Genomic DNA, 20,366 nt, shown 5'->3' with positions numbered 1-20,366 from the left:
ACCTCACTGAAAAGCAGGGTACGGACATTCAAACTGGCCCCCCGTCTAACAGCGGCGAGAAAAGACACGTACGGGGAACACCGCAGACGGAATACAACAATTCGGGAACGGCAAGCGTGGTTTCTTAATAAGTAATTCCGCAACTCCATCACCCCAGGACTTCGGTTAGAGCCGGTTTTTTCCCCCCCGCCGACTGCCATAAACATCCCAGGCCTAAACCCTGGGCTGGGGCTTCTCTCCAATTCATTCATTCATTCATTCAAGCGTATTTACTGAGCGCTTACTGTGTGCAGGGCACGGGACTAAGCGCTTGGACGCTACAATTCGGCAACATATACGAGAGGAGGGAACGCGGGGAGGGAGGGGGAAAAGCAGTAAGGGCTAGAGGAGAGAGCTCAGGTTTAGGAGTCCGAGGGTCTGGGTTCTAATCCCAGCTCCGCCGTTCGCCTCCGTGTGACCTTGGGAGGTTCGCCCGACCTCTCTGTGCCTCAGTTTTCTCATCTGTAAAACGGGGATTAAATACTGGCTCCCCTTCCCTCAGGCTGTGAGGCCCGTGTGGAACAGGGACTCTGTCCAACTTGATGAAGCGCTTAGTACAGCGCTCTGCACACAGTAAGCGCTCAATAAATACGACCGGGAGCCCACCGTTGGGTAGGGACCGTCTCTATATGCTGCCAGCTTGTACTTCCCAAGCGCTTAGTCCAGCGCTCAGAACACAGTAAGCGCTCAATAATACGACTGAATGAATGAATGAATGATTATCTTCTATCTGTCCCATTGCTTAGTACAGTTCTTGGCCCCAGGGGCTTAAATACCACAATTATGACTATTACCGCGGGGAACAGTCAAGAAATCCAATTCACTCAGCACTTTCCGGCGGTTGTTAAAGCTGCCGCTCTCCTTTTTTTTAATTACATTTCCCGGTTAAATCGTCTCAAAACACATACGTTTGGAGAGGGTAGCCAATAAGTGTCATGGAACGTTTTTTCCCCCCTTTGGTTTCTCCATTACACATCCCGGGACAGATATCGCCCCATTCCTCCCCTAAAAGAGGGTAAAGTTGCTACCTTGGCATCACCCTAATCTCTCCCTAGCCCTAGGCCGAGATGAAACCGAATCGCCATCCCGAATTTCCCTCGAAGGAAAAGAGAAAACTGAACCCAGGCCGCATCTTACTCTGTAGTAAATTATTACTCTATTTATTTATCTTACTTGTACCTATCTATTCCATTCATTTTCTTTTGTTAATATGTTTGGTTTCGTTCTCTGTCTCCCCCTTCTAGACTGTGAGCCCACTATCGGGTAGGGGCCGTCTCCATATGTTGCCAACTTGGACTTCCCAAGCGCTCAGTCCAGTGCTCTGCACACAGTAAGCGCTCAATAAATACGACTGATCGATCGATTGATCTTACGGCCGGAGAGAAAGCATCGCTATTTCCCCATCGATGCCCGACATCCTTCTAAACCGCCACTGATGAATGACTTAGGGGTGATGTGCGTTTCGCGCGTCACTTTGGGGCGAGCCCTACGCGCGCGGAAAGGGCGAGCCCCAGGGAAGCCCGAAGTGGAGACCGAACCGCCGCCGGGCACGCATTCGCATTTCGGTCATCTTTGAGCCGCTGGGCCTCCCGTCGCTCCCTCCTTAAAACGCACGGTGGGTTAGAGGAATCCTTCAGGGGTCCTGAGAGTCCAAGCGAACGCCTCCGTCCATTACGACGGAGCGGTGCTCCTCGGAAGCTGGAGGCTGATTCGGAATGACGTCAGGGTACGTACCGTGGAGCGACGTCCCTTGCTGTACTTGGGACCCTTTTTTTAATTGAATAAAGGGACGCGCTTTCGGGCCCCGGCTCTCCCTCTTAGCCCCGCTATTTCGTGCAAATCGTCCCGAAAGCAGACCATTCGCTGGGAATGGACTGCTTGGGGCTGGGGGGGCTTCAGACCACCGCGCGGGGGTAACGGGGGAGGGCGAGGAGGGGGGCGCGGGTCCGGCGAATCCCTCTGAGCACGGGTGCCAGGAGGAGGGGAGGACGGGCAATACTCGAGGAAAGACCTCACCGCGCGGCGGTTCCCAAAAGGCCGAACGTCTCCGCTCTCCGGGCGGAACGACGTCGCCGGGACCGGGGAAACTGGCCAGATCTCCCCTCCTCCGCCGGCTCTTTCCCATAAATTCGGATTCCGTTCGGCCGCGACCCTTTTTGTCCTACCCCGACCTCCTAGCCTCCTGGCGAGCGTCTGGTCGGACGTGAACGGGGGTTACTTACCACAACCTGAGTTCTCGAAAGGTACGCGGACTGGCCAGATGATCACTCTAGTAGCTGCTCCCGGGGGCCCTCGGGGACCTGCCTCGAAAACCTGGAAGGAGCAGGCTTCTGGGCAAGCAGGCCACGGTCCTAGGAAAGCCAACCCCTTCCCCCTCCGGTTTCCCAACGGGGCCGAGGCCCTGCCGAAGACAGCGTAGGGTGAGAGAGGAAAGCTCCGCCCTCGGGAGAAGGGAGGAGGAGGAAGAGATGGGTGGGGGGGAGAGGAGTGAAATCCGGTGCGTCTACACACCTTTGGAGAACTCAGGTTACGGTGACTAACCCTCGTCCCCCCAAAGACGGGTAAAGGTCGGGCCGGGCGGTCGTCGCGGTCGAGTCCGTCGTCGGGCCCCGAGTTTGGAGGCGGGACGGCGGCTTCGGGAAAACGGAGCGAGACGTTCGGACGGAGGCAGGCCGGGGCGGCGGGGCGGCGCGCGGCCGAGCTCTTCCCAGGGGCCGCCGGGGTGGACGCCGATCCACTCGTGGAGGACGGAGGTCACGTAAGTAGTCCTAAGGGAGGCGGGCTCCGGCTCCGCGTGACCCGCTCGACTGATCGTCGCTCCAGAGGCCGTTTCCTTCCCTGCCCCGGGAAAGCGGGGTTCCAGGAGAGTCGCTTATCTAGCCCCAAGACTCTTACGGCCAGCCAAATGGCGTGACTTTCGACATCCTGCCGCTCGGGCTGTGGAGCGCAACACCCTCCACTTGGGACTCGGCGTGGGGAAAGAATGCAGGAAGGTCGACGAGGAAATCGGGGGGCCGCGCTGGGAAGGTGTCTCAACGAGCCAAGTCTCTTGCCTGTAGAGATCCCAGGGGAGAGTGGGAGCGGGCGTGCGTAGCCGAGTGCGCGCGCGTGTTTGCGGAGGGGGAATCCGTCGTCGGCATCGCGCTTTGGACCGAAATATCAAGCAAAATATCAAGTGGCCGTGACTCGCGCGTCGAGGGGCACTGAATAGGGATTGGCGGGCCGTAGGCTCGTTGGGTGGGGGGGGGACGTCACTGTTTCTCGTTGCGTTGTCCCTTCCCGAGGGCTCAGCGCAGTGCTCCGCACGCAGCGAGCGCTCGGGAAACCCGACCGGATGAACCAACGGGCTGGGCTCAACTGGGGCAGCAGCGGGGCTCGGGGGAGAGAGCCCGGGCTCTGGAGTCCGGGGTCAGGGGTTCAAATCCGGGCTCCGCCGACCGTCAGCCGTGTGACTCTGGGCAAGTCGCTTCGCTTCTCTGGGCCTCTCAGTTCCCTCATCTGGAAAACGGGGATTAAGACCGGGAGCCCCCCGTGGGGCAACCTCCCCGGCGCTCAGAACGGTGCTTGGCACATAGTGAGCGCTTAAGAAACGCCACCCTCGCTATCGTGATGAACTAGGCCCTCGTGACTAGCGAGCGGCTTCCCGCCAACCTACTCTCCTGAGGGTCTTCCAACGTGGAGGCGGCCACCAGGCGCCCCCCGGATCGAGGCGCCGTTTACGGCCCACTTGACCGAAATGAAACGGCTATCCCGGGGGTGGCGGGACCCGGGCCGTCCAAAAACGGGACGCTTCGAGGTCGGCACACGGGGGAGAAACGCGGCCCCTGCTGAGAGTAAGCGCGCCGGGCGACCGGCTTCCCGGCGGCCCCCAGAATCCCGGTCATCCGATCGGGCCGGCGTCTCCACTCGCCCGGGGGCCGCTACGCCACACGAACGTCTGAGGGTCGGGACCGAGCAACACCGTGTGAGCCGGCTCGGCCGTGACCCGCGACAGCGACCTTGGAGATCGGATCAGCCCTCCTCCGACCTCTCCGTTTCACAAAACGACCGGATGTCGCTAAAAGAGGAGCGAGGGCGTATACCAAATCGACTCCTTTCGCCAACGCCAGCCCGGCCGTTCCCTAAAACGGGGCGGCAGTCAAAGCCCAACGGCCTCTGAGCGACCTCCGGGCTCACTGGGGATCCGTGGTCCTCCGACTTGAGCGGTTCTGCAAGCGACTTCTCCTTCCCTAGCCGAGAAGGTGGAGGAAGGCAGGTCCACGATCTACTCCCCGGTTCAACATCTGCGGGGGGGCGTCCACACCGTAGTTTTAGGAGTCCGGAGAGTTCCCGGGAGGGGTCTGTTTCAGGGGCGGAAGGGCTTCGGAACGGGAACCGTCTCCTGCACGTTTGTGTGGCGTTTGAGGGGGGATGCCCTGCGTGCGTGTTGCGATAACGGCCAACGCTGCTGCGGAGGAGCATCTTCACTGTCCGACTCTAAGGAGGCGCAGCTAGAAACCCAAGTGCCAGGACGGACTCGAGGCGTGCCAGACGGACATCACTGAGTTACCCTCGAGCGACCTATTGCCAATCAATCGTATTTATTGAGCGCTTACTGTGTGCAGAGCACTGGACTAAGCGCTTGGGAAGTACAGAGACGTCCCAAGATGAGGGAGCACGCGAAACCGTGAAGCTGCCGCTTTGGGAAAATCTGAAAGCACCGGTCATCCCAAGGGAAAGGCCGTCAGCCGGGAACGCGCTCGTCGCTACGGGGCCAGAGGAATCGACGCCCCTCTTCCCACCGAATACGGCAGAGCTGACCACCCTCTAGGTCGAGGTTAAGGAGCCGGTCTACCGTCACCTTAAGCAGGAAAGGTTCTCACGCTTCTGAGCTCGAATTATCTCTCTGCCGCTTGCGCGTCCGGCTAAGATCGGCCTCGGGGTTCCGGGGAAGCGAACAGACGCGAAAAAACAGGAGAATAAAAACCCGGTCAGCTGTCGGCAGCGCCGCCGGAGAGTCCGCGGTCCCGCGATCCCCGCCGGCCCTAGCCGCAAAACGCCATTTGCCGCTGTTCTCCTCCAGCATCTCCGCTCGAGGAACGAGAAGGCCGCGGCGAGAACACCGGCTCGTCCCCGGTGGGTTTCGTTCACGTCTTCCCCAGCAGGGTTTTCTACTCGGAGCGGCAGCGATGCTTACCGCGGCTCTGGGTGGAGCGGCGACTACGTCCCCCATCGCCCGGAGTTAAAATTCGAGATCTTCAACGGCTTCGTAGGCGATCTCCCGGGGAGGGACCGGTTGGGAACCAGTAGCAGCAGACAAACCGAGGCGACGGACGGGTTTCCGGCATCCGCTTCCTCGCCGGTTCCGGAGGTGGGGGTTGCGGCATTCCCTCTGGCCGCGGAATTTGGGGCGAAAGGCGAGGATTCCCACCGCGAGCGGTACGGCCTCCGGCCCGGTCGGGCACGACTCGCGGGCCGCCAGGTTCGCAGAGGCCCGAGGACTGGTCTTCCTGAGATGAGGAATCAGCGGGGGACTTCCGAATCCGGCTCGGCGGCGGGCAGCCCGGTCTCCAGGTGAAGGGAGGGTAGAGCCTCCTCCGCCCGTACCTTCCGTCCGTGGCTCGGCCGGTCCCGATTTGGCGTTCTCGGGACGGAGCGCCGGACTGCTGGACTCTAAAACGGAGAGCAACCTCTGGGCCGAGTAAGTCCTCTTCCTGCAATTCCTCCCTTACCCGGAGACCGGAATCCTGCCTCGTGGGACGGGGGACCCTCGGAGAACCTCCACCGCGGGGAGAGGAGAGGGGAGGGGAGGGGGGCCGGGGAGATGTTGGGAGGCCGCGGAGGAAGGTCTCCACCTGCTCGTTCCCGCAATCCAACATCGGCTGGGCCGGGGATTCCACCGTCTCGGACGCCGCCACCGCCTTCCGGGTTACCGGTCGGCTGGGGAGAGCCGGAAGGGTGGCGCTGCCCGGCGTACGAGCGGGGTCGTCTGGAGACCCGCGCTCCGGACTCGGGTGGCGAGCACCTACGCCCTCGGCAAATTTCTCGGGGGCCGCCCGGAGGACGCGGGGGGACGCGAGGGGGACAGACTCGCCCGAACGGGGCCGATTTCCCTTCGGCGGCGCCGCGGGAGCGAGCGAATGAATCCGGCCCCCGCGCCGCAGAACACAGGCTAGGGAGCAGGCCGGGAGAGACCACGAAACGTCACTCCTCCTCCGATTTACGCGGCCCTATTACGCGTCTCTTCTTCTTTGGCGGGCGGGCAGGGCAACGGAGCACGCCGGGGGAACGAAGGAACCGGGAAAGAGGAAAGAGGAAGGACCACCACACCGGGAAGAACGGACTCGCAAGCGGATTCCTTCAACGGGGGGCGGCGGGGAGGGGACGGAGGAAGACGAAGGGACGCGCGGGCCCCGTCACGCGCCGGGGAACGGAAGGGGGACGGGGAGGGCGGCGAGCGGAATTTGCGCCACACGGATGCGACGTAACGTCCGTCCACGCGACACCCTAGCCGAGACGCGTGGGCGGGGGTCTGGGCCGCGGACGCCTCCTCGCCTTTCCCTCCCTTCAAGGAGGGGGGGGGATGGCCCGCGATCCTTTCCGAACGGCGGCTGGGAGAGGAGTCGGAGGGCCCGGGCCGTTGGGGGGACGCGCCCGCGGTCCCCCTCGCGTCGGGCTACGTAGCCCGACGGAGACTGCCCCACCGGGGGCGGAAGCATCTTCTGGCCGGGGAGGCAAGGGGGACGGGGGACCCGCTCCGCTCCGGAAGAGGCCATTCCAAGGCAACGGGGCCCGGGGCCTAACGCCGGGAGTCGCGGCTCCCAGGGACCGGAACGGCCGGGGTAAGGGAGCCCGGCGGGGGGAGAGGATGGAAAATCGAGGCCCGGGCAGGGCGGGACTCCCCCGCGGGGACCGGGCGGGGATCGACCCGGGCGCGTAAAGCTACCCGGAGAAATCCGAAGGGGAAGCCGTCCCGAGGCCGACGGGCTCCGGGGGCGGGGGGCGGGCAAAGGAAGACAGCCCCGAGGCCGCAGAGAGGGGAGGCGGCCCTCGATCGCCGCGTGGATGGGTAAGCGGGGGGAGGGCCGAATACCCTCCCCCCCGCCCCGCCGCTGGGGCCAAAATCCGGCTTACCTGTCAGAGATCTCTGAGGTCCTCACTGCTAGGCATCGCGGGACGGAAACCGGAGGGGTGGGGAAGGGGCTGATCTCCCTAGGCAAGGAGCCGAGCCAGCCCGACCTCTTCCTGCTGAAGCCGCCCGCTCTTCCGGGAGGCGGCCCCTTGAAACTTTTTAAGGCTGAGTCCCTGAGCGCCTCCAGGAGCGGCTACCAGAGTGATCACCTGGCGTGGCCCTTACCTACCTTTGGAGAAGGAAGAACGTGTTTTTACTGTTACCGTGATAAGAGAGAGACACAGGCTGTGACGTCTCCATTCCCGGAGAGCGCTAAAAGAAGAATAGAGGAGCGTTAGACGGGTGGCCTCGGGCCGTTCACCTGCCGGGACGCAGGGGACGTGATCGGGCGGCCGCTCGGCCCCTTTCGGCTCCGGAGGCGCCCAGTCCGCTCCCCGGACGCGCTCCCCCTGCGGGGTGTGCCCGAATCCCCCCTTCCGCAAGGCCAGAGGGGGCACGACGGGATTCCGCCCGCAGACCCCGTCTTCCCCAACTAGAACGATCCGCTCAGAGATCCAGGCGCTCCCCCTCGGAGGTCAAGAAGAACCAAAATCGCCGTCGCCCGTCACGCCTCCCTCGGACGCCGCGGCTAGACGGAGCACCGACCGCGGCGGGCCAGCGCTCCAATCCCCAGATGGAGCTTAGCTGGCGCGGTCCGGGCGATCCAAAACGAATCCCAACGGCGATGGCCCACGGAAAGCACCCGGAGTCGGTCGGCAAAAAGCAACGTGCGGGCGGAGACCTCCGGTGCCCCTCGACCGACGGGCGGAACCCGGCTCCCCAACGGAGGGCCTTTCCGCCACGCCACGCGTCTCCGGAGGTACGCGGGTTTTGCCGGCGCTCTCGGAGTCGCCGGGGCCGTGCACCGACCAAGTCGCGTGCCGAGGAGGAGGCGGGCCCGACTTACATATACACCATGTTCGTGTCCAAGTCGATGCAGACCACGTCCGGGGGGGGGTCGTAGAGGTCGAAGTATCTCGAGTCGACGCCGACTATGAACGGCACGGGGGCGCTGAGGACCGCGGCCACGGACAGAGGGCAGAGGGGGATGTACGGGCACTGCCACTGGAACGGGAAGATCATCTGAAAGAACGGACAAAAACCGGGAATCAGAGCCAGAGCCGGCCGCTCGTCGGCCAACGGGGTCCAACCGCGCTCCTGCCCCGGCGCGGCGCGGCGGAAGGAGCCGGGGCTCCGGAGTCGGAGGGCGTGGGGGTCTGATCCCGGCTCGGCCCTCCGTCGGCTGTGAGACTTGGGGCCGGTGGCTTCGCTTCCCCGGGCCTCGGTGACCTCGTCTGGAAAATGGGGAGGTTGGGACCGCCCCGTATCCTGGCCCTTCGAACGGTGCTTGGCACGGAGTGAGCGCTTAACCAACGCCGTCGGCATTATTACGGCAGAGACGGCGGACCGCCTGAAACCCCCGCCGGACGCGTCGTTTCCCCGAAAATTCCCGGAAGGGCCGGGAACGAGACGGAAGGCGCGAGTGTCTTCTGTAACGAAGCAGCGCGGCTCAGGGGCCGGAGCCCGGGCTCGGGAGTCGGGGGGCGTGGGGGTCTGATCCCGGCTCGGCTCGGTCGCTTCGCTTCTCCGGGCCTCGGTGGCCTCGTCTGGAAAATGGGGATGAAGACCGGGAGCCCCCCGTGGGACCACCCGATCACCTTGGAACCTCCCCGGCGCTTAGCACATAGTAAGCGCTTAATAAATGCCATCATCGTTATTATTATCATTAAGCCCGGCTGGGCCACTTATCAGCTGCGTGACCCGGGGCCGGTCGCTTTGCTTCTCTGTGCCTCAGTTGCCTCATCTGGAAAATGGGGATGAAGACGGGGAGCCCCACGAGGGGCAACCTGATCACCCTGCATCTACCCCGGTGGTTAGAACAGTGCTTGGCACGTAGTAAGCGCTTAACAAATACCACCATCATCATCATCATCATTATTACTATTATTAACGACCTTCAGTTTAAGGCCGGAAAGCGAATCAGCAGCGTAGCCGAGTGGAAGCAACACACGCCGAGGAGTCAGAGGACCTGGGTTCCGATCCCGGCTCTGCCACTTGCCTGCCGTGCGACCGCAGGCCAATCACTCAACTTCTCTGCGCCTCAGTTTCCTCCTCTCTAAAAGGAGGGCTCGACCCCGGTCCTCCTTTCCCCTTAACGGGGACCGCGTCCCACCTCGCTACCGTGTGCCTCCCCAGGGACGCGGTAAGGACTTAACGACGGCATTTACTCCGCGCTTCCTCCGTGCCAAGCACCGTCCTGAGCGCTGGGGCGGTTACGGGGCGATCAGGCGGTCCTCATCCCCATTTCGCGGATGAGGGAGCTGAGGCCCGGAGCAGCGGAGCGGCGCGGCCGGGATTCGAACCCACGGCCTCGGACTCTTTCCACTGAGCTGAAGGACTTCACGCCGCAATCGCCAGGCGCTCGGTACGCATACTTACGGCTACCACGGCTTCCGCGACGCCAGTCAACACGGCCGGTCTCAGCGAGTGCAGGAGGATTTTACTCTCTGACAGGACGAAGAGCAGCAGCGTGGCACAGTTTTCGGGCCCGAGGTTCATCAGCAAAGTACTAAAGTTTGCGCCACTGGAGGGGGAATAAAAAAACCGAAAAAGATACGAGTTACCCTCTCCGACCGCGCGGTCCAGGAAAGGAGTTTCGCGAGGGGAGAAAACTACCAGCCGGCGAGAAAACTACAATCGGTCCGACACGACTCAAAATCTACCCGATCCGCATCCGACAAGCGGAAGGCGCGCCTGGGCCTTATCCTTTATATCCAACGAGGCTTCTGTTTGCGACATCCGCGGATTTCCGACCCGATTATCCGGGATCCGCTCCAGCGACCCGGCAAGCTGTACGTGCTTAATAAACCCCGCTACAACTTGGACTTCCCAGGCGCTTAGCGCGGCGCTCCGCACACAGTAAGCGCTCAATAAATACGACAATCAATAAGAAATGGCTCGGTGGCAAGAGCCCGGGCTTTGGAGTCCGAGGTCATGGGTTCGAATCCCGGCTCCGCCACATGTCTGCTGAGTGACCTTAGGCAATACACTTAACTTCTCTGAGCCTCAGTTCCCGCATCTGTAAAATGGGGACTAAGACTGTGAGCCCCACGTGGGACAACCTGATCACCTTGTATCCCCCCCAGCGCTTAGAACAGTGCTTTGCACATAGTAAGTGCTTAACAAATGCCAACGTTATTATTATTATTATTATAAATACCGTGAAAACGATGGCCAAGTAAGAGTTCGTCCTCTTGACTACCACTACTGCGCTTGTTCATATTTTCCCAAATTACCCTTCTGGAAGGGGAACAGACCCGCCCCTCCCCAAGTTATCACATGGGGGAAAGTAATTAATTCTGTTTTGGAAGGGGAAGTTTCCACACGAGGGAAAAGTGCTTAATAAATGTCCTTTCAATACGCCGCTTCTCATTATTTTATCATTTCAAATGCAGCACGTTTGGCCACGGGCGCGCTTTACGGCCCCGGTCCTTGAAACGCTCTCAGATAATATCCGTAAATAGAATGACTACATTTCTGTTTTGGAAGGGGAAGTTTCCACATGGGGGAAAAGCACTTAATAAATGGCCTTTCAGTATGCCGCTTCCCGTTATTTTACCATTTCAAATACAGCAGGTTTGGCCGTGGGCGCGCTTTACGGCCCCGGTCCTTGAAACGCTCTCAGATAATATCCGTAAATAGAATGACTACATTTCTGTTTTGGAAGGGGAAGCTTCCACATGGGGGAAAAGTACTTAATAAATGGCCTTTCAATATGCCGCTTCCCGTTATTTTACCATTTCAAATACAGCAGGTTTGGCCGCGGGCGCGCTTTACGGCCCCGGTCCTTGAAACGCTCTCAGATAATATCCGTAAATAGAATGACTACATTTCTGTTTTGGAAGGGGAAGTTTCCACATGGGGGAAAAGTACTTAATAAATGGCCTATCAATACGCCGCTTCCCGTTATTTTACCATTTCAAATACAGCACGTTTGGCCGCGGGCGCGCTTTACGGCCCCGGTCCTTGAAACGCTCTCAGATAATATCCGTAAATAGAATGACTATATTTCTGTTTTGGAAGGGGAAGTTTCCACATGGGGGAAAAGTACTTAATAAATGGCCTATCAATACGCCGCTTCCCGTTATTTTACCATTTCAAATACAGCACGTTTGGCCGCGGGCGCGCTTTACGGCCCCGGTCCTTGAAACGCTCTCAGATAATATCCGTGAATAGAATGACAATATTTCTGTTTTGGAAGGGGAAGCTTCCACATGGGGGAAAAGCACTTAATAAATGGCCTTTCAATACGCCGCTTCCCGTTATTTTACCATTTCAAATGCAGCACGTTTGGCCGCGGGCGCGCTTTACGGCCCCGGTCCTTGAAACGCTCTCAGATAATATCCGTAAATAGAATGACTACATTTCTGTTTTCACATGGGGGAAAAGCACTTAATAAATGGCCTTTCAATACGCCGCTTCCCGTTATTTTACCATTTCAAATGCAGCACGTTTGGCCACGGGCGCGCTTTTACGGCCCCGGTCCTTACAACGCTCTCAGATAATATCTGTAAATAGAATGACTACATTTCTGCGCATATTAACTGCGCGCTGTACTTTCAACGCGATCGAGTTTTACGGGAGGCAAACGCCGTTTCCTACATTTGGAGCGAGCCACTTTTAAACGGAAGGAACAGATCCCTATCGATCAGTGGCAGAAAAAGAACCAAGGCTCCTCATTCGAGACCAATCCTCTATTTCTAAAATCACCATCACGGCATCTTTTCTGAAAAGTTAGGGTCTTCAGTTTTGCTCTTTCCACTTTTTTCCTCCGATCCCTCCCCAGTAAGCCTTCGCCAAATAACTGGTTTATCGTGAATAAAGCGTTACCTTAGCGGTAGAGGCGTAGAGACCGGCTGAGACAGTATTAATGCATCATGAACAGACAGCTGTGAAAGAGAAAACATCTCGATTATCCATATTCATCTGAACAAATTTTAAGAGGGAAACTTTCAGATCAGGGCTGCCCCGGAAAATAACCTGATGAACACGGGGGCCGATTTCTACCCGACGATCGACCACGTGGGAAATAACAATAATAATGACAGCATTTATTAAGCGCTTACTATGTGCAAAGCACCGTTCGAAGCGCTGGAACTGACAGAAACATCCCACCAAACCGGATTCACAGAACTGACACCAGCCCCAGAAAAGTTCCTAAAGTACCGAAGACAATCCACGCTCCGCGACTCCAAACAGGGTGCTCGTCAAAGTGATTACTCTTTATGCGAAATACCACGAAAAAATAACGCTTGCAAAGGCCAATTCCCCGGCCCGGCGAATTTCAGCGACGGAAATTTTCCGCGCACGCGAAAAAGAGGCCGCGGCGTGACGGGGCGCCAACTTTTTAGGAACACCGTCAGGCGATTCCCCGGCCCGGCGAATTTCAGCGACGGAAATTTTCCGCGACGCCGGCTGCGGGAGAGAGGCCGCGGCGTGACGGGGCGCCAACTTTTTGGGAACACCGTTGGGCGATGGCAAGACACGTCCGTTTTAAAACCAAGGGGCTCTTCCCGTCGCTGCAGCCTAGCCCCGGTTGAAGTGATAGATTACGCTGAATATTACGGAAACTTTATCTACGTCCAGGATGAGACGCGACGGCTCGCGTTTTCACCGGGCGCGCGGCCAAACGGGATAACATCCGAGCTGCCGAAGGATGCTGATCTGGCACGATGCCGGAATACGTCTCCGAGGCGGGTGGGGGGGAGGGGGGAGAAACGCCACGACTCCAGGACGACCGCCTCCCCCCCCCTTCCCAACTGGATTCCCGGCCCGATGTCCCTCTCCCAGGTTTCTGTGAATTCCAGTGCCGTGTAACTCAGCAGCGGGAACAGCAGGGTCAGTAAGAGCGCCGGGAACTTTCCGGAGCGACCGGACGTTCGACACGACCCAAAACCAGCCAGTTCCACGTGGGTGTAAAGCCGGACGCCGTGGTCCGCGACGCGGTCGGAATGACCCCGCGGCATTAATTCCGCCCGGATAACGGGGGGAATATTGCCCCCTTCCCCTCCGGTATTTAATATTTACGGTATATCCGCAGTATTTGCAGACCACCCCCCAACAGCCCCCCAGACGGACACTCGGACTTTCCAAATTTCTTGATCGGAAGGGCGGCGGGGGGATGTGGGTCTTTGCAATTCGGTCGTGTTTACTGGGTGCCGAGCACTGTACTGAGCGCTTGGGAGAGTACGACAATAAACACACTCCCTGTCCCCGGGAATTTTGGGGAGGGGGGGGGAGGCAGATATTGACATAAAAAAATAAATAAGAGAGCCAAATGGCAGAGATTGGTTGGCCTTCTAATCTCTCCATTTGAGCACCGGGAACTGAGCGGATCTGTGGCTACGCTTAACTCTGCCGCTCCATTTGGGCAAATTCAACGAGCACACCTCAGGAGAGACAATTAAATCCGCCTTGCACCCCCAGAATCCAGCCTTCGGTCATTCACAGGGCGGGAAAGGAACCACGCAGGCTCACATTCCCGCACTCGGCCCTTCCTTCCACGCCAAACACGCACGCGTCTTCATTACCTGTACCAGGATCCTCGGTCTCTGCGGCGAGGGGAAAGGGATGTTCTGCATGAAATGGGAGATGTGCCTGAAAGACATTAAAACGGGGTTTTTGAGGATTCGGGCCGGGTTCGCTCTACTCAATCTAACTGCGGCGTCTAGATGTTTCAAGATTTTTTTTTCAAACGGTCCAAAACGGTCCCAACTCCGACCAACCTGGTTGCGTTAAATGACGGCGTTAATTACACGATGAACACATAATAATAATAATAGTATTTGCTAAGCGCTCTCCGAGTTCACCGTTTACCAGTGCAACGTAAAAAACTGAGCCACAGGTTTGCGGAAACACATCTCACCATCAGTCCGGGGCGGGTTCACTCTACTCAATCTAACTGCGGCGTCTAGATATTTGACGATTTCTTTTTTCAAACGGTCCAAAACAGTCCCGATACGTGCGTTTTAACTCCAACCAACCTGGCCGCGTTAAATGGCGGCGTTAATTACGCGATGAATAAATAATAATAATAATAATAATAATAATAATAATAATAATAATAATGATGGTATTTGCTAAGCGCTCTCCTAGTTCACCGTTTACCAGTGCAACGTAAAAAACTGAGCCACAGGCTTGCGGAAATACATCTCACTATCAGTCCGGGGCGGGTTCGCTCTACTCAATCTAACTGCGGTGTCTAGATATTTGACGATTTCTTTTTTCAAATGGTCCAAAATGGTCCCGATACGTGCATTTTAACTCCGACCAACCTGGTCGCGTTAAATGACGGCGTTAATTACACGATTAATAAATAATAATAATAATAATAATGGTATTTGTTAAGCGCTCTCCGAGTTCACCGTTTACCAGTGAAATGTAAAAAACTGAGCCGCAGGCTTTCGGAAATACATCTCACCATCAGTCCGGGGCGGGTTCGCTCTACTCAATCTAACTGCGGCGTCTAGATATTTGACGATTTCTTTTTTCAAACGGTCCAAAACGGTCCCGATACGTGCATTTTAACTCCGACCAACCTGGCCGCGTTAAATGGCGGCGTTAATTACACGATGAATGCGTGATAATAATAGTCATAATAATAATGATGGTATTTGTTAAGCGATATCTGAGTTCACCGTTTACCAGTGCTTAGAACAGTGCTTTGCACATAGTAAGCGCTTAATAAGTGCCATTATTATTATTATTATTGTTATCGTCTCCATTTTACAGATGAGGGAACTGAGGCTCAGAGAATAATAATAATAATGGCATTTATTAAGCACTTACTGCGTGCAAAGCACTGTTCTAAGCGCTGGGCACCGCTCTAAGCGCTGGGAAGTGAAGTGACTGGCCCACGGTCACACACCATTCCAGGTTCCTGTACGTGGGGCTCCCGGCCTTCATCCCCATTTTCCAGATGAGGAAACTGAGGCTCAGAGAAGTGAAGTGACTGGCCCACGGTCACAAACCTTCCCGGGTTCCTGTACGTGGGGCTCCCGGCCTTAATCCCCATTTTCCAGATGAGGGAACTGAGGCTCGGAGAAGTGAAGTGACTGGCCCACGGTCACACACCTTCCCAGGTTTCTGTACGTGGGGCTCCCGGCCCTCATACCCATTTTCCAGATGAGGGAACTGAGGCTCGGAGAAGTGAAATGACTGGCCCACGGTCACACACCTTCCCAGGTTCCCGTACGTGGGGCTCCCGGCCTTCATCCCCATTTTCCAGATGAGGAAACTGAGGCTCGGAGAAGTGAAATGACTGGCCCACAGTCACAAACCTTCCCAGATCCCTGTACGTGAGGCTCCCGCTTTTCATCCCCATTTTCCAGATGAGGGAACTGAGGCTCGGAGAAGTGAAGTGACTGGCCCACGGTCACAAACCTTCCCAGATCCCTGTACGTGGGGCTCCCGGCCTTCATCCCCATTTTCCAGATGAGGAAACTGAGGCTCGGAGAAGTGAAGTGACTGGCCCACGGTCACAAACCTTCCCAGATCCCTGTACGTGGGGCTCCCGGCCTTCATCCCCATTTTCCAGATGAGGAAACTGAGGCTCGGAGAAGTGAAATGACTGGCCCACGGTCACAAACCTTCCCAGATCCCTGTACGTGAGGCTCCCGCTCTTCATCCCCATTTTCCAGATGAGGGAACTGAGGCTCGGAGAAGTGCAATGACCGGCCCACGGTCACACGCCTTCCCAGATCCCCGCGGCGGCTCTCCCCGCCCCAGCCCGCGCCGCCTTTCTTTCCGCCCGCATTACGTACTTTTCGATGGGGAGGGGATGGGGCCCAGACACCGAGAGCTTGTAAACGAACATGAGGAACTTTCTGAACGCCTCGAAGAAGGGCCAGTGGGACAGCAGGCAGATGCACTTGTTGGAATTGATGGATTTGGGGACCGCTTTCCTCTCCACGGGCGTCACCAGGCCGAGCTGCACCAGCTGCTTCTCCGTCAGGAGCTCCCGCGCGTACGGCTCGTAGAACTGGATGGCCGCCCCGTACACCTGCGGGGCGGGACGGCGGGCGTTGCGTGAGCGGGGCTGGGCTCGGGCAGCCGCGCCCTTCATTCCTTCATTCACTCATTCATTCATTCGACCGTATTTATTGAGCGCTTCCTGCGTGCAGAGCACTGGACTGAGCGCTTGGCGACAGAGAGAGACGGTCCCCGACCCGACAGCGGGCTCACGGTCTAGAAGGGGGACTTGCCACTGACAAGACCACTTCATTCATTCATTCAATCGTATTTATTGAGCGCTTCCTGTGTGCAGAGCACTGGACTAAGCACTTGGCAACATAGAGAGACGGTCCCTACCCGACAACAGGCTCACGGTCTAGAAGGGGGACTTGCCACTGACTAGACCATTTTATTCATTCATTCATTCATTCAATCGTATTTATTGAGCGCTTCCTGTGTGCAGAGCACTGGACTAAGCACTTGGCAACATCGAGAGCCGGTCCCTACCCGACAATGGGCTCCCAGTCTATGGACAACAAAACAAAGCAAAAAATGTAGACATTCATTCATTCATTCAATCGTATTTATTGAGCACTTCCTGTGTGCAGAGCACTGGACTAAGCGCTTGGGAAGTCCAAGTCGGCAACATATAGAGACGGTCCCTACCCGACAGCGGGCTCACGGTCTAGAAGGGGGACTTACCACTCACAAGACCATTTCATTCATTCATTCATTCGTATTTATTGAGCGCCTCCTGTGTGCAGAGCACTGGACTACGCGCTTGGCAACATCGAGAGCCGGTCCCTACCCGACAACGGGCTCCCAGTCTAGAAGGGGAAGACGGACAACAAAACAAAGCAAAAAATGTAGACATTCATTCATTCATTCATTCAATCCTATTTATTAAGCGCTTCCTGTGTGCAGAGCACTGGACTAAGCGCTTGGCAACAGAGAGAGACGGTCCCTACCCGACAGTGGGCTCACGGTCTAGAAGGGGGACTTGCCATGGAAAAGACTATTTCATTCATTCAATCGTATTTATTGAGCGCTTCCTGTGTGCAGAGCACTGGACTAAGCGCTTGGCAACATAGAGAGGCGGTCCCCGACCCGACAGCGGGCTCATGGTCTAGAAGGGGGACTTGCCACTGACAAGACCATTTTATTCATTCATTCATTCATTCAATCGTATTTATTGAGCGCTTCCTGTGTGCAGAGCACTGGACTAAGCGCTTGGCGACAGAGAGAGACGGTCCCCTACCCGACAGCGGGCTCACGGTCTAGAAGGGGGACTTGCCACTGACAAGACCATTTCATTCATTCATTCATTCAATCGTATTTATTGAGCGCTTCCTGTGTGCAGAGCACTGGACTAAGCGCTTGGCAACATAGAGAGACGGTCCCTACCCGACAACGGGCTCCCAGTCTAGAAGGGGAAGATGGACAACAAAACAAAGCAAAAAATGTAGACATTCATTCATTCATTCAATCGTATTTATTGAGCGCTTCCTGTGTGCAGAGTACTGTACTAAGCACTTGGCAACATAGAGAGATGGTCCCTACCCGACAACGGGCTCACAGTCTAGAAGGGGGACTTGCCACTGACAAGACCTTTTCATTCATTCATTCATTCAATCGTATTTATTGAGCGCTTCCTGCGTGCAGAGCACTGGACTGAGCGCTTGGCGACAGAGAGAGACGGTCCCCGACCCGACAGCGGGCTCACGGTCTAGAAGGGGGACTTGCCACTGACAAGACCACTTCATTCATTCATTCAATCGTATTTATTGAGCGCTTCCTGTGTGCAGAGCACTGGACTAAGCACTTGGCAACATAGAGAGACGGTCCCTACCCGACAACAGGCTCACGGTCTAGAAGGGGGACTTGCCACTGACTAGACCATTTTATTCATTCATTCATTCATTCAATCGTATTTATTGAGCGCTTCCTGTGTGCAGAGCACTGGACTAAGCACTTGGCAACATCGAGAGCCGGTCCCTACCCGACAATGGGCTCCCAGTCTATGGACAACAAAACAAAGCAAAAAATGTAGACATTCATTCATTCATTCAATCGTATTTATTGAGCACTTCCTGTGTGCAGAGCACTGGACTAAGCGCTTGGGAAGTCCAAGTCGGCAACATATAGAGACGGTCCCTACCCGACAGCAGGCTCACGGTCTAGAAGGGGGACCTGCCACTGACAAGACCATTTCATTCATTCATTCATTCATTCAATCGTATTTATTGAGCGCTTCCTGTGTGCAGAGCACTGGACTAAGCGCTTGGCAACATAGAGAGCCGGTCCCTACCCGACAACGGGCTCCCAGTGTAGAAGGGGAAGATGGACAACAAAACAAAGCAAAAAATGTAGACATTCATTCATTCATTCATTCAATCGTATTTATTGAGCGCTTCCTGTGTGCAGAGCACTGGACTAAGCGCTTGGCGACAGAGAGAGACGGTCCCTACCCGACAGTGGGCTCACGGTCTAGAAGGAGGACTTGCCATGGAAAAGACTATTTCATTCATTCATTCATTCATTCAATCGTATTTATTGAGCGCTTCCTGTGTGCAGAGCACTGGACTAAGCGCTTGGCAACATAGAGAGACGGTCCCCGACCCGACAGCGGGCTCATGGTCTAGAAGGGGGACTTGCCACTGACAAGACCATTTTATTCATTCATTCATTCATTCATTCAATCGTATTTATTGAGCGCTTCCTGTGTGCAGAGCACTGGACTAAGCGCTTGGCAACATAGAGAGATGGTCCCTACCCGACAACGGGCTCACAGTCTAGAAGGGGGACTTGCCACTGACTAGACCATTTTATTCATTCATTCATTCAGTCGTATTTATTGAGCGCTTCCTGTGTGCAGAGCACTGGACTAAGCGCTTGGCAACATAGAGAGACGGTCCCTACCCGACAGCGGGCTCATGGTCTAGAAGGGGGACTTGCCACTGACAAGACCATTTTATTCATTCATTCATTCATTCAATCGTATTTATTGAGCGCTTCCTGTGTGCAGAGCACTGGACTAAGCGCTTGGCAACAGAGAGAGACGGTCCCTACCTGACAGCGGGCTCACGGTCTAGAAGGGGGACTTGCCACTGACAAGACCATTTCATTCATTCATTCATTCATTCATTCATTCATTCATTCAATCGTATTTATTGAGCGCTTCCTGTGTGCAGAGCACTGGACTGAGCGCTTGGCAACATCGAGAGACGGTCCCCCGACCCGACAGCGGGCTCATGGTCTAGAAGGGGGACTTGCCACCGACAAGACCATTTTATTCATTCATTCATTCATTTATTCAATCGTATTTATTGAGCGCTTCCTGTGTGCAGAGCACTAGACTAAGCACTTGGCAACAGAGAGAGCCGGTCCCTACCCAACAGCGGGCTCACGGTCTAGAAGGGGAAGACAGACAACGAAACAAAGCAAAAAATGTAGACATTCATTCATTCATTCAATCGTATTTATTGAGCGCTTCCTGTGTGCAGAGCACTGTACTAGGCGCTTGGCAACAGAGAGAGACGGTCCCTACCCGACAGCGGGCTCACTGTCTAGAAGGGGGACTTGCCACTGACAAGACCATTTCATTCATTCACTCACTCATTCACTCAATCGTATTTATTGAGCGCTTCCTGTGTGCAGAGCACTGGACTAAGCGCTTGGCAACATAGAGAGACGGTCCCTACCCGACAGCGGGCTCACGGTCTAGAAGGGGGGGACAGACAACAGAACAAAACGTATTAACTAAATAAAATAAATAGAATAAATATGTACAAGTAAAATAAATAGAGTAATAAAGAGGTACAAACACGTTCTGTTCCTCTCAAGTTCATTCGTTCAATCGTATTTATTGAGCGCTTCCTGTGTGCAGAGCACTGTACTAAGCGCTTGGGAAGTCCAAGTTGGCAACATCTAGAGCCGGTCCCTACCCGACGGCGGGCTCGTGGTCTAGAAGGGGGGGACAGACGACTAAATCAAAACGTATTAACCAAATAAAATAAATAGAATAAATATGTACAAGTGAAATAAATTGAGTAATAAATATGTACAAACACACTCTGTTCCTCCCAAGTTCATTCGTTCAATCGTATTTATTGAGCGCTTCCTGTGGGCAGAGCACTTTTGATACTACGTACCAAGTACTGTGCTA

The 20,366-nt window shown here is 56.0% G+C and overlaps 1 protein-coding gene across 8 annotated transcripts in view; it reads right to left on the bottom strand.

Annotated features, from left to right (window-relative positions):
- Nucleotides 1-20,366, bottom strand: part of DENND4C (DENN domain containing 4C) — a 164,963-nt gene that overhangs the window by 98,566 nt on the left and 46,031 nt on the right. For 3 of the 8 annotated variants that reach the window (XM_038770216.1, XM_038770217.1, XM_038770218.1), the window contains exons 6-10: nt 16,012-16,250; nt 13,780-13,846; nt 12,080-12,138; nt 9,629-9,773; nt 8,097-8,272 (exon numbers count right to left, since the gene is read on the bottom strand). In XM_038770216.1, the coding sequence (XP_038626144.1) occupies nt 8,097-8,272; nt 9,629-9,773; nt 12,080-12,138; nt 13,780-13,846; nt 16,012-16,250 (686 nt within the window). Of the gene's footprint in view, nt 1-2,261; nt 2,441-2,550; nt 3,494-5,215; nt 5,912-7,152; nt 8,055-8,096; nt 8,273-9,628; nt 9,774-12,079; nt 12,139-13,779; nt 13,847-16,011; nt 16,251-20,366 lie in introns of those variants that run through there. The other 5 variants (XM_038770221.1, XM_038770220.1, XM_038770224.1 and 2 more) reach the window with 5 other exon arrangements.

The sequence above is a fragment of the Tachyglossus aculeatus genome, chromosome X3 (genome assembly GCF_015852505.1).
Source record: "Tachyglossus aculeatus isolate mTacAcu1 chromosome X3, mTacAcu1.pri, whole genome shotgun sequence".
NCBI lineage: Eukaryota > Metazoa > Chordata > Mammalia > Monotremata > Tachyglossidae > Tachyglossus > Tachyglossus aculeatus.
This window is presented reverse-complemented; position numbering and strand designations above follow the sequence as displayed.